This window comes from Megalobrama amblycephala, linkage group LG20 (genome assembly GCF_018812025.1).
Source record: "Megalobrama amblycephala isolate DHTTF-2021 linkage group LG20, ASM1881202v1, whole genome shotgun sequence".
Taxonomy (NCBI): Eukaryota; Metazoa; Chordata; class Actinopteri; order Cypriniformes; family Xenocyprididae; genus Megalobrama; species Megalobrama amblycephala.
In genome coordinates, this window is record NC_063063.1 from 448,912 (window position 1) to 463,762 (window position 14,851).

General features: G+C 38.4%; 1 protein-coding gene across 1 annotated transcript in view; it reads left to right on the forward strand.

Moving 5' to 3' along the window:
• LOC125255447 (growth arrest-specific protein 7-like) overlaps positions 1-14,851 on the forward strand; it is a 36,701-nt gene that overhangs the window by 15,740 nt on the left and 6,110 nt on the right. The window contains exons 4-8 of the mRNA XM_048170723.1: positions 1,397-1,482; positions 2,160-2,213; positions 12,388-12,474; positions 12,717-12,832; positions 13,453-13,527. Coding sequence (XP_048026680.1) covers positions 1,397-1,482; positions 2,160-2,213; positions 12,388-12,474; positions 12,717-12,832; positions 13,453-13,527 — 418 coding nt within the window. The remainder of the gene's footprint in view (positions 1-1,396; positions 1,483-2,159; positions 2,214-12,387; positions 12,475-12,716; positions 12,833-13,452; positions 13,528-14,851) is intronic.

Consider the following 14,851-nt stretch of genomic DNA (forward strand, 5'->3'; position numbering starts at 1 on the left):
AAAGAGCTTGGGACAGTTTCATTCTAGCTGCATTTGACCTTTTTCACCTTAAAACTTTCTGTATTTCCAGATTTAAGTGAATCCCAGACTCTCAGCCTTTTGGACCCCATTACAGATCATTGTAGTTCAACACTTGTCCAAAAGCTTTTCCTCCCCAATCCATCCACAGATCACCTAATGGAGCATCTACTGTCCCCACCTCCGTCCTGAGAGTCCAACTGTGCTCGCTTTAGTACTCTTGATTTGATTTGCACCGGCTATCAGCATTTTACAATGTCTACCAGCACATATCAATGACAGATGAACAGCATAATAGTGTCCAGCATGTGGACGGAACGCCATAGAGCAAATGAAATTATGACCCGGCTCAAGAGAAATGAGTGTCATTGCACATGGACTGAGGAAGGAAACAGTAGACATGTTCATCTGAGCATAAAGCTCGGCTCATTACGAGCTCCATCACTCAGAAAGATCCTACACTCCCTTAAATGAGCCACACAAGAGATTCTTTTTAGTGATTCAAAACTTACACAACCAGTGTAGAGTGATTCCTGAACAATTGACTCTTATGATTTGATTCTTTTAGTGATTCAAAACATACACAACCAGTGTAGTCTGATTCCTGAACAATTGACTCTTATGATTTGATTCTTTTAGTGATTCAAAACATACACAACCAGTGTAGACTGATTCCTGAACAATTGACTCTTATGAGCTTATTCTTTTCAGTGATTCGAAACATATACATTCAGTGTAGTCCGATTCCTAAATGAATGACTCTTATGAGACAATTATTTTTAGTGATTCATCAACAAACACAACCTGTGTAGTCTGATTCCTGAACAAATGACTCTTATGATCTGATTCTTTTAGTGATTCAAAACATGCACAACCTGTGTATTCTGAATCCTGAACAACTGACTCTTATGAGCCGACTCTTTCCAGAGATTCAAAACATAAAAACCAGTGTAGTCCAATTTCTAAATGAATAACTCTTATGAGTCGATTCTTTTCAGTGATTCAACATCATACTCAACCAGCTTTTAGTGATTCAAACACATATAGCTTACAACTTAAATGTCCCAACACACATTTATTTATGTATTTTAAAAATATATAAATAAATGAAATAAACTGCGTCAGGTTTGATGTCAGTGATGTTTTTTATTTCTTCATTTTCGAGAGAATCATTCTTTTAAGGCACTCTTGTCTGAAAACTGCTTTGTGATGAACTCACTGTATTCAGCTGAAAAACTCAGACTTGCATTGATTCTGAACACAAAGGCAGTGAATCTCTTTCATTACAAACGAATGTTCTTTGTCTTTGCTTTGTTAAATGACCTTGCGAGAGGAAAAGATCTTCTGAATCAAACTCCTCTCACGTTTCCTCCTGCAGTGAATGGATTTCATGCTAATGGCAGCCCGTTGCATCAGACCGAACCGTCGCATGCAGTCGTGCGGAAGGCCAGCACAGATCAACAGGTACGGCCGCTCGCTCGTTTATTCATTTAACATATTTTCAATCTGTATCACTGGCATTAAAACAACATTCACTGCAGATTCAAGCTGAGACTCTATGAACTAGATAAACTCAATGCATATTGATTCAGTGATGATTCAACATATGACTGAGACTATGTTTGCTTGGAGGAATCATAAATCAATCCTGAAGTGTTATTAATCCACCTGCAAACAAAGTACTCAAATAAAACCAGCACTTTTCAGGATGATCTGATCACTTGTGGTGTACGTCTGTGAAATATCAGCATTTTCCTCACTGAGACTGTTGTTTGAATGTTTTTGTGCATATGATTATCAAGCCATTCGTAGGTTGATCCGAAAACGCCTGTGTGCTGCTCTCAACACAGCAACATCGGCTCAACCAACGGCGTGAGTTTGGGGGCGGGACTATCAGTTCCTCCAGCCAATAGTAAAGGGGGAGTGTTTGGGAAAACATGTTGCAATGACACACTTCACCTGAGCATTTACTAAAGATGCAGCAGAAATCATCTATGGAAGCAAAGAGAAGGAAGGGACTTTTGTTTCCGCTCTCTCATCCTCCCTCGCTCCTCCTCATCCTCAGGATGACAGCTTACAGAGAGAAACAGCTCCACAACATCCACAGCATGTCTGACGCTCAGTTTTCTTTCTTCTCTCAGAGTCCCGGCTCGACGTCACCCGTCAGGAAGCAGGAGTGTGAATCCACAGTAACTGTGAGTATGACAGATGTGTGTGTGTGTGTGTTCACGCCTGTAGATTAAACTGCATGACAACAAAACTGTGGGAAATTCACAGTGTGTTTCAAGCAAACAGGAAATCCAAATGAACAGTTTATTTTCATAATGCATGTTCCTGCTGTTAGTGTGAACGAATCATTGGTGCGTGCTATAACAGTGAAAACAAAACAAAACAATCGAGTGAAACGCTTCGCAAACAAGAACAAATGTAGGGCGGGGCTTGATTTTGATTGGATGGTTGTGGTTTGCTATTGGTGGATCTCATGTGAGTGACAGGTTGCCCCGCCCTCGTCATCAGAGAAGAGAAGAGATGCTGCAAGAGGAAGATATTCTGATATTATCATAGTTGCATCTGTATTGTGCAACACAAACACACACACACCTGAGAGCTCAATGCAGATCGATGATGAAACATCGTCCCACAGGAGAAAGAAGGAGGCTTTCCAGTGTCCGGTTTGAGTTAGTGTAGTAGTTCCTGTTGTAATCAGTGTCTTTGTGCAAAACAGACAACAGAGACGCCACATGCTCAGCTGCCATGGTAACAGAATGAGAGAGATGATCAGGGTTTTCTGAGCTGATGGAGTGCTTGACTGCGGTTAGGCGTCACGTCTGTTACTCGACACACAAACAAATGCATCATGCTTACATACAGGAAAACCCCAGCTAAGAAAAGCATGTTCTAAGAATGTTTTGCAAACATTCCCTTTAAGTTTTAAAAATGTTATTTCTGGATGTTTTGAAGGGGACATATCTGACTTTTTCTGTGTTTAAGCTGTGTTTCTGCATCTCAACCCAGAAAACGTGAAAAGGGACAACCCATTAACTTTGTTTTTTAGCCTTTCTCTGCAAGCATGTGAAAAAATGAGATTTCGCTCCCTTTGAAGGGGATCTTATTATAATATCACCGCCCCTTAATCTGCATGTTTCCACCCACGGCGCCGCCATTTTGTTTTCGCAAGCGAAACGGTGTACCAGTTCTAACGCCATGGCAAAAGTTTGAGCAAAGCATGCTAACTGTTCTGTCGTTGGCTGCACAGACGAGCGCTGAACACTATTTAGAGTCTCGTTAGCTTCTGACCCTGACAAGATTGATCGCTAAAAAAGGAGCGTTTCTGTCCGAGCGATATTTTGGAAAAAAATAGCAATTTGATAGCAATCATAAACGTTATCCTGGTGTGTATGGCAGGTACGCTATGTATAGTGGGCGTCCATACGGGTTTTGCACAAAAGATGAACATGACGGCACATGCTAGTGGATGAGTTGAATCAACTCCACAGCAACTACATCAATTTATCCACTAACCATTCAGAAACGTCTAAAAGTTGTAACTTCTTCCTGAGTCTCTCCATCAGTGTCGACTCCGGTTTGAACAATGTAAGGCTGAACACTTTCCTCATTTTGGCTGCGTGAGATTCTCCAGCTTTGTTGTTGTTGAGCTGTTAAAGCTCCGCCCTCTTCTGGAAAGCGGAGCTCATTTGCATTTAAAGGGACACACACAAAAACAGCGTGTTTTTGCTCACACCCAAATAGGAGCAAATTTGACAAGCTGTAATAAATGATCTGTGGGGGATTTTGAGCTGAAACTTCACAGATGCATTCTGGAGACACCAGAGACTGATATTACATCTTGTGAAAGGGGCATTATGGGTATCCCTTAACAGATAACTTTGAACAAATGTTCTATTAATGGAAGAATGTTTGTTTATAACTTCGAGAGAATCTTTCAAATTTTTGTAAAATTCTGAATTTATTTACTCTACACTGCCATTACAAGCAGCCCTGAACCTCATTTGAAACAGAACTATTACTGGACTTCCTCAATTTATCAGTTTGCAGAGAATGACTAAGTTTGTCCACGAGATGCAATACAGTCAGAAATGTTCTTGAATGAACACACTGTAAAAGATTTATTATTTCATTATCTGGACAGACGAGTATTATCCAGGCTCTCAGACGTGAGTCACCGTCTGAAGCGTTTATCATCACCAACCCTAACAAAGAGCTGTTCACAAGAGTTATCAGGACTTGAACTACTTCAACTGTAACACACAAGATCAGGTGATGTAATGTTGATACAGAAGCTTAGATTGCGAAAGTTACTTTTACTTACTGCAAGCCAGCAAACAAAGTTATGAACAAACATTCTTCCAGTAACGTTAATAAAACCTTCGATCAGAGTTATCTGGTCTTTAATAATGTTCTCAAAGCGTTAGCACAAAAACATTATTTATACATCGTTCATGAAGCCTTTTAATTTGACGTTTTTTAAATGTTTCTACTTGTTTCAGAGAACATTCAAAAGTAACGTTCCCATAATGTTTGAAGAATGATACAATGGAATGTTCCCTTAACGTTCACATAACACATTTATAAAAGAGAATATTCAGAAATAACATTTTAATAACTTAATGGAACATTCTTAGAATATTTTTGTTACCCATAAGTTATGAATGACGCTGAATTGTTGTGGTTGTGAAACTCTGTGATTTGTTACACCAACATCCACCTTATTATGATTGTCAGAATTATGATTATGATTGCAAAACCTTTGATTATTTAACTTATTATTAGTTTTTGATCAATTTAGTATCTGCACTGTAAAAAAAAACATTTGTTGAAGTTGTAAACTAAGCAAAGTTATTGAAGTACATTTCACAAGAAAATACTATTTCAGTATTTCCACTTCAAAATTTCATGTTTAATTCAATTCACTCCAAATGTTCAGTGAGTTTTAGTTTAATAACTGGTACAAATGGAAAGTTCACTTAGAACAGCTAACAAAACACAAGTGTTGCACAAAAACGGCCGATTTATTCTCTGAATGCAGAGGTGATTATTTTCGGCAGCGCAAATCATCTCTGACTTCTTCTGAATTACTGTGAGCTTTTAGTTCTTCATCTGCCGTTTCACCAGCACATTCCACTAGCAGACAAAAGAGGAATGAAGTGACCCGCGCCGGCCGTCAGATCCTTCACGCAGGCTGAAGATGAAGTGAAGTTCTTCCAGCATACCAGACACACAAAAGATGCTTTGACCGAGGGTTAGTTAGTGAACACACCGTCGTTCAGTGTTTTCAGTTCGCTTTGAACACAAACTGAGAGGACAGCCAAAGATTATAACTTCAATGAACTGATTTAGATGAAGGAAGAGCATCTAATTAAAAGAAGCCTTTTCCAAAAAAAAAAGTCTCATATAAATTTAAATGAATTTTGTTATAGATGTGATGAAGAAGAATCACATGTGCAACACTGTACAAAAGCACTGTGCAATATTGACAGAAAATGATGTATTTTGTTGATAATGAAAATTAGACGATGTTTTTCTGAATGTGCTTTTGTACCTTCAATGGTTTATGCTTGTCGTGGACGTCTGACTCTAACCTTATTAGATATGCATCATATATTTTAGGTCAAATTCTTACATTTAATCTGTAAGTTCAGTTGGAATAATAAGACACTAAAGGGTTGTCAATCAAATGAAATCCACTTTTGCACTGCTGAAGATGCATCTAAGTGAACTTCCTTTTTACAATTTAAACCCACTGCACTCAATGGAATTATGTAAAATGTCTAATAAGCATTAGCTTATTATAATTAACTAAACGGAAGGAGCAAATATCTGTTATTTTGAGAGTAACTCAAAGAGACAATGATGCTGTTTACACTCTCAGACAATAGCTGTCTCTCTTTTTCAGTCATTTTCTCAGGTAAGCGAATAGTGAAAGCTGATAGAGGAATTACTTTAAGGCCCTAACGTTGTCTTCAGGTCCTCAAAAAGCTCAGATCTTCATTTAAACATACATATTGCCATCCAGAGAACTTCCTTTCACATAACCTGGATGTTTGCTGACGTCAGTGACGCAGACAGACTTTATTATCTTCATGAGAATGCAATGCAAACACACGCTTGTTCACACAGAAGGATTAATGTGAGGATCCTGAGGAACTTAAGATCGTTGTGCAACCAGTCAATGCACATACTTGTGTTTATCCAGAAAAATCCAGTTGCAGATAAACCAGAAGTGAGACAATGGTTGCAGTATGAGGGCAGTGCTGTTTATTTCCTCATTTGGCATAACGTGAATGCTGAGCTGAAATGAAATATTAGGCAACATGGGGGTGCTGCTGTGAGCACACTGACAACCGAAGGGAAATTTTCATTTGCCACCAACGCACACGTCAGCATGAGACATTCCTCTCGCGGCTGGCAGCGTCAGATCGCTTCGCATCTATGAAGTATGGCTATAATTTGGAGCGCAGATGGAAAATGCTGATAGGGAGGAGCAGGGCTGATCTGAATGTGTCACAGGTGAAGATGAGGTTACAAGGACTGAAAAAAGGATCTGTGCTTTACTGTACTTTCTGTGTAGTTCATCACATTAACTATGCACATGTTCCCAGAATGAATATATATGTGTGTGTATATATAGACACTGCCCTCCAAAAGTTTGGAAACGCCCTAGAAAAGGACAATAGTGGCATGAATCCTTTTTAATTTGCGATAATTTTGCACTGATAAGGGACAAAACATATTTTATTACATAAACAGTTTATACATAGAAAAAACTTACATTCTCGATTCCTCAAAATATCCAGCATTAGCAGCTATCTGACCTGAACTGGGCTCTGATTGGTTCATTGTATTCTAAACTTAATTGGAAATCAATTGTTGAAGCTATTAAGGTGTTCTGACCCAAAGATCTTTTACAAACCTGGGCCAAGTTTAATCCAGTAACAGCATCACAGCTGGCAAAGGGGCGTGTCTGACTTTGACATGTTTATATTGCCATTATTATGTAATCAAAATGAAAGTTATTATTGCTGATCTTCAATGATAATGTCAAGTTACTTTAATGTATTTGCACCAAAAAATTATAAGGATTTATGCTGATATCGTCCAAAACCACACTTTGCCAGGCGTGTTTCCAAACTTTTGGAGGGCAGTGTGTATATATATATATATATATATATATATATATATTTTTTTTTTTAGTCAAAATATGTCTATATAGTTTTGATTAAATTTAATTTATTAAGTTTATTTAATGCAGGTTATTTTAGTACTTCAGCTTAAACTTAATGAAAATAATTTAAAAAAAATTAGAAAAAATTTCAGTTAATGACACACTGGTACATTTACACGACAGCGATATGCTAAAAACTTTTCTTTTCCGTTTTTTGCGTACATACAGCACATTTATCAAAATGATCCCCGTTCACACGGATCCTCAATAACGACTGTATTCTGCTGCCAGGCCAGTAGATGGCGATGTCACTGAACATGTAACACACATGCGCATGACGTCACCGTTTTTGTAGTTTACACGACGATAACGGTATTGTTTTCAAAAACGTTTTTAAAAGTTTGTGTTTTCACGCCTCCGAAATGGTGTTGTCATGTAAATGAATGACCAAAACACATTAAAAAATCTGTTTTTAGTTGAAAACGGTGTCGTGTAAACGGCCCCTTAGATAGTATGTGTGGTTTAAGTGTCCAAATATGTTTTGCAACCACTGTATGTGCCATTCAAATAGCAATTGAAGAAACTAGAAGAATAAATAAATAAATAAACAAACAAACAAATAATCTGAAGTCAATTATCTGGTCTAAACCTTCATAAGCATCAATAATGAGATGGTCAGTAGGTTTGTGAATACTGCTTCTGTGTTTAAAGTGCATTCACAGCTGGTCAGGCTCGACTGTAATTTCTAAACAGCTGTTTCTCTGAAACACTATCGCTCGAACAGTCACCGCTTATTGAGTCTGTTTACAGTAACAGTACAGACACAGATCGCACACGACGCTTCTCCTTTATAATCACAAGCAGTTTATTGCTTTAACTCTTAAACGTGCACGAACAATTTCCTGCTTAATAATTTTACACCTAAATAAACAAATATTATAAATGATGTACACTCACCAGACTGCAGTGGCTTAGGAAAAAACTGTTTTATCGCATGTAATTGCAACTATGTTGACATCACATGACCAGCTTTTACCCTTTTATCAAAATAAATTAAGAAGGTATAACAAAAATATGCCTGTAAAATAGTATTTCTACCAAATACAAAACCTTTTGTGTGATTCTGCATTCAGTACAAGATCACAGCAAAGCAACAAATAATTACATGAATACTCACTGTTTACTTTCTGTATACACATTCGTGGTTCTTACTGTGCACAATTCATTAAGAACAAAACTTTTTCCACTTCCTTTACCTTTCCAGCTGACATCTCTAACTTCCTCCAACCAACAACAGATAAAATCAAGTACATGATTGTGAGTGATACAACATGTGAATAATCAAGTTATTATTGAGTAACTTACATTTCAGTCACAATATCCGGTGCTTTTCATAAACGAATCCACAGCAGAATCAGTAGCAGTGTTTCCTGTTCTTGAACAAAGCAGTTAAAATGAACGATTCAATGACTCACTCATAAAAGGCTTGTTCGAGATGCATCTGCGCTGTCATCTACTTTGATGACATACGTCGATCGGTCTGCACAGCACAGAACAAGCCTAAAGTCAGTCGCTTGTTTCGTTCCTGAATTAATCAGTGTTGTTGAATGAATTGGTTGAATGAACAATTCAATGACTCACTTATAAAGTCAGTCGCCTGTTTAATTCCTGAATGAATCAGTGTTGTTGAATGAATTGGTTCAATGAACGATTCAATGACTCACTCATAAAGTCAGTCGCCTGTTTAATTCCTGAATGAATCAGTGTTGTTGAATGAATTGGTTGAATGAACGATTCAATGACTCACTCATAAAGTCAGTCGCCTGTTTAATTCCTGAATGAATCAGTGTTGTTGAATGAATTGGTTGAATGAATGATTCAATGACTCACTCATAAAAGGCTTGTTCAAGATGCATCTGCACTGTGCAGACCGGTCGGTGTATGACGTCAAAGAACTGCAAGAGCGTTTGGAGAGCATACGACTCCTTATGCTTTTGAATCGCTCTCACGGTACTTTGATGACATACGTCGATTGGTCTGCACAGCGCAGATGCATCTCGAACAAGCCTAAAGACAGTCGCTTGTTTCGTTCCTGAACGAATCAGTGTTGTTGAACGAATTGGTTGAATGAACGATTCAATGACTCACTCATAAAGTCAGTCACCTGTTTAATTCCTGAATGAATCAGTGTTGTTGAATGAATTGGTTGAATGAACGATTCATTGACTTACTCATAAAGTCAGTCGCCTGTTTAATTCCTGAATGAATCAGTGTTGTTGAATGAATTGGTTGAATGAACGATTCAATGACTCACTCATAAAGTCAGTCGCCTGTTTTGTTCCTGAATGAATCAGTGTTGTTGAATGAATTGGTTGAATGAACGATTCAATGACTCACTCATAAAGTCAGTCGCCTGTTTAATTCCTGAATGAATCAGTGTTGTTGAATGAATTGGTTGAATGAATGATTCAATGACTCACTCATAAAAGGCTTGTTCAAGATGCATCTGCACTGTGCAGACCGGTCGGTGTATGACGTCAAAGAACTGCAAGAGCGTTTGGAGAGCATACGACTCCTTATGCTTTTGAATCGCTCTCACGGTACTTTGATGACATACGTCGATTGGTCTGCACAGCGCAGATGCATCTCGAACAAGCCTAAAGACAGTCGCTTGTTTCGTTCCTGAACGAATCAGTGTTGTTGAACGAATTGGTTGAATGAACGATTCAATGACTCACTCATAAAGTCAGTCACCTGTTTAATTCCTGAATGAATCAGTGTTGTTGAATGAATTGGTTGAATGAACGATTCATTGACTTACTCATAAAGTCAGTCGCCTGTTTAATTCCTGAATGAATCAGTGTTGTTGAATGAATTGGTTGAATGAACGATTCAATGACTCACTCATAAAGTCAGTCGCCTGTTTTGTTCCTGAATGAATCAGTGTTGTTGAATGAATTGGTTGAATGAACGATTCAATGACTCACTCATAAAGTCAGTCGCCTGTTTAATTCCTGAATGAATCAGTGTTGTTGAATGAATTGGTTGAATGAATGATTCAATGACTCACTCATAAAAGGCTTGTTCAAGATGCATCTGCACTGTGCAGACCGGTCGGTGTATGACGTCAAAGAACTGCAAGAGCGTTTGGAGAGCATACGACTCCTTATGCTTTTGAATCGCTCTCACGGTACTTTGATGACATACGTCGATTGGTCTGCACAGCGCAGATGCATCTCGAACAAGCCTAAAGACAGTCGCTTGTTTCGTTCCTGAACGAATCAGTGTTGTTGAACGAATTGGTTGAATGAACGATTCAATGACTCACTCATAAAGTCAGTCACCTGTTTAATTCCTGAATGAATCAGTGTTGTTGAATGAATTGGTTGAATGAACGATTCATTGACTTACTCATAAAGTCAGTCGCCTGTTTAATTCCTGAATGAATCAGTGTTGTTGAATGAATTGGTTGAATGAACGATTCAATGACTCACTCATAAAGTCAGTCGCCTGTTTTGTTCCTGAATGAATCAGTGTTGTTGAATGAATTGGTTGAATGAACGATTCAATGACTCACTCATAAAGTCAGTCGCCTGTTTAATTCCTGAATGAATCAGTGTTGTTGAATGAATTGGTTGAATGAACGATTCAATGACTCACTCATAAAGTCAGTCGCCTGTTTAATTCCTGAATGAATCAGTGTTGTTGAACGAATTGGTTGAATGAACGATTCAATGACTCACTCATAAAGTCAGTCGCCTGTTTTATTCCTGAATGAATCAGTGTTGTTGAACGAATTGGTTGAATGAAAGATTCAATGACTCACTCATAAAGTCAGTCGCCTGTTTAATTCCTGAATGAATCAGTGTTGTTGAACGAATTGGTTGAATGAACGATTCAATGACTCACTCATAAAGTCAGTCGCCTGTTTAATTCCTGAATGAATCAGTGTTGTTGAACGAATTGGTTGAATGAACGATTCAATTGACTCACTCATAAAGTCAGTCGCCTGTTTAATTCCTGAATGAATCAGTGTTGTTGAACGAATTGGTTGAATGAACGATTCAATGACCCACTCATAAAGTCAGTCGCCTGTTTAATTCCTGAATGAATCAGTGTTGTTGAACGAATTGGTTGAATGAACGATTCAATGACTCACTCATAAAGTCAGTCGCCTGTTTAATTCCTGAATGAATCAGTGTTGTTGAACGAATTGGTTGAATGAATGATTCAATGACTCACTCATAAAGTCAGTTGTCTGTTTAATTCCTGAATGAATCAGTGTTGTTGAATGAATTGGTTGAATGAACGATTCAATGACTCACTCATAAAGTCAGTTGCCTGTTTAATTCCTGAATGAATCAGTGTTGTTGAATGAATTGGTTGAATGAACGATTCAATGACTCACTCATAAAGTCAGTCGCCTGTTTAATTCCTGAATGAATCAGTGTTGTTGAACGAATTGGTTGAATGAATGATTCAATGACTCACTCATAAAGTCAGTCGCCTGTTTCGTTCCTGAATGAATCAGTGTTGTTGAATGAATTGGTTGAATAAATGATTCAGTGACTCATAAAGTCAGTCGACGCCTGTTTAATTCCTGAATGAATCAGTGTTGTTGAATGAATTGGTTGAATAAATGATTCAGTGACTCATAAAGTCAGTCGACGCCTGTTTCGTTCCCTGAATGAATCAGTGTTGTTGAACAAATTGGTTGAATGAATGATTCAGTGACTCACTCATAAAGTCAGTCGCCTGTTTAATTCCTGAATGAATCAGTGTTGTTGAACCAATTGGTTGAATGAATGATTCAGTGACTCATTTGTCGCACCTACTGGCGTAACAATGTATAAACTGACTGAAATGCACAAACAGAACAATAAATTCATGTGCCTGAACTAATTGTTGTAAAATCTATATTTGAGCATGAATGAGTGTGTTTATGGGTTAGAATTGCTGACTGTTCCCTTGTTTATTTGTCCAAATGAGCTGTTAATGATGCCATTATACCAGACTTAAGCTAATGCTCGTCATTTACTGGAGACGGATGCATTTCTGATTGTTAGCTCAGAGCATGTTCTCCTAAAGCTTCGGTCCACGTGCATAACGACCTTCTGAAAAAGTTTTGTAAGTTTGTCAGTTTCTGGACGCGTCGTTCTGATGGTTTGTTTCTCGTCCCTCTGTAGATCAACTGTGTGACGTTCCCTCTTCTGCACATGTCTGAACAGCAGCTGCTCAAACCAGACGAGTGGAGCTACTGCGATTATTTTTGGGTAAGAACGTCTCTGAAAAACCACACAGATTTGGTTGCATAGTTTCAGAAAGCCTCACAAACATCCTCAGAGTGCAAACGACACATTCTTCTACTATTTAACAGCACGCATTTCACAAAACATCTGTAGTAATCTGCTTTGGCTTGTGAATATCCAAACAAATCCTTGTTCTCAACAAACCTGCCACCTTCTCACGCTCCTGTGCACATCAATCCTCCCTTGTGTTTTGTCTGTCCATCCAGGCGGACAGAAAGGATCCGCAGGGAAGCGCCACCGTCTCAGGATTTGAGGTTCTGCTGCAAAAACAGCTGAAGGGAAAGCAGATGCAGAAAGAGATGGCCGAGTTTGTGCGGGAGAGGTAAACTTCAGATTGTCATCTCAGACTGAGAGAGGAACAGCTGTTCAGGACAAAAAACTGTGAAAATCTGCATGTTTCATAGCTAAACTGTTGTGCAGAATCTGATCTAACCATGATACGGTCACTACGGTCTTACAACAGACAGCGGTTATGGTTACTATTGCGATGTCTCTGTTGGTGATATTACATAATGTCTTAATATGGCATCTGTTCTTTCTGTGCGTCGTTTCTGTTACCAAAAACATAAAAGCATAACAACATGCAACACATGCAACTTCCTGTAGCTCATTTCCTGTATTTCATGAATAGTTTCTAGTGTCTTTTTAGAAAGGAGAAAAGTGAATGACTGTGCTTATTTCACGTCAACTTTAGTCTCTGATATGGTCTTAAACCCTTTCGTTTTTTCGATAATGTTTGTGCAGATGTTCAACAGTAAAGTGTGTGAGGCTCATGTTACACGTCTTCATCCCTGCGGAGAAACATTTCACTCCGAGTCTGGGAAGGAAATGACCTTCGTGTGTGAATGTCAGGATTGGACATCTGCGCTCATGCTTGCTGTATGAGCGTCATGTAAGCAGTTCAGTGTAGCACAACTTTAATACATTCGTTTATGCCGACAGGATCAAGATCGAGGAGGAGTACGCCAAGAGCCTGTCGAAGCTCTCGCAGATCCCGCTGGCGGCGCAGGAGGAAGGGTACGTCCGCCCAGCCTAAACAACGGCACAAACACTCGCTTTTCTCTCCTGAAAATGAGTTCAGTCGTGTCTCATGTCTTTCCAAACCTGTGTGACATTCGTTCTTCCACAAAAGAAGATTTTGAAAAGCATCTCAGTGTTGAAATATTCTTCAGAATATCATCATGTTCCACAGAAGAAAGGGTGACAGAGTGATTATTTTTGGGTGAACTCTTTCAGTAAGTGCATCAAGCGTCCTCTCCTGTAATTTTGCAGTCTTTCAGGGTTCGGTATCAAGCGCTCGGCACAAGCGCCAGTGATTTTTCAGCAGGCGCGTCAGTCTGATAGAGAAGGATAATTGTTTCGTACACAATGCCGAGCGTGTCACCGAGGGCCGCCCACCCCGCGCCACAGACGGACGGCACAATCCCGCCATTCTTCTGCCTCTCAAACCCCGTTGTGTTGTCGCTTGTAATGACCATTGTTTTTTTGGCCGGCTCCTACGTCTGCGCTCGCAACCTCTTGTTTATTCCTGAATTTACCGCTTGTGTGGCTGCTGTGCAGAAATCATTGTTGCAGAGTTGCAGGTCGTGACCTTTTGGCTTTGCATGACTGGAGATAATCATGTGAAGTCAATGCGCATGTTTTTTCAATAGGGAATGGCATTTTTAAACATATTACTGATCAGTCTGAGGTCCATATCTGTATATAATGTTGGGTCGGTAAGAAGAAATTAATTCTTGAATTCATCAAGGATGCATTAAATTGATCAAAAGTGACAGTAAAGAGCTTTCTATTCATCAAAGAATCCTGAAAAATAAAATGTATGACGGTTTGTGAATGTTTTCAACATTGATGATCATAAATGTTTCTTGAGCAGCAAATCAGCATATCAGAATGATTTCTGAAGGATCATGTGACACTGAAGACTGGAGTAATGATGCTGAAAATTCAGCTTTGATCACAGGAATAAATTACACTTTATTATATATTCACATAGAAAACAGCTGATTTACATTATAATAATATTTTGTGATTTTTACTGTATTTTTAATCAAATAAATTCAGCTTTGATCACAGGAATAAATTACACTTTACTATATATTCACATAGAAAACAGCTGATTTACATTATAATAATATTTCACTGTTTTTACTGCATTTATGACTATAACTGGAGCCTTGGTGAGCAGAAGAGACTCTTTCAAAAGCATTACAAATCTTATATATATATATAAATGCCCAGTTTTTAAACTAAAACATATACCTTTATACTCAACATTTTAAACTAAAATAATGACACAACTGGTACATTAAAAATTGCTATAATGAAAAAGTCAAAATTC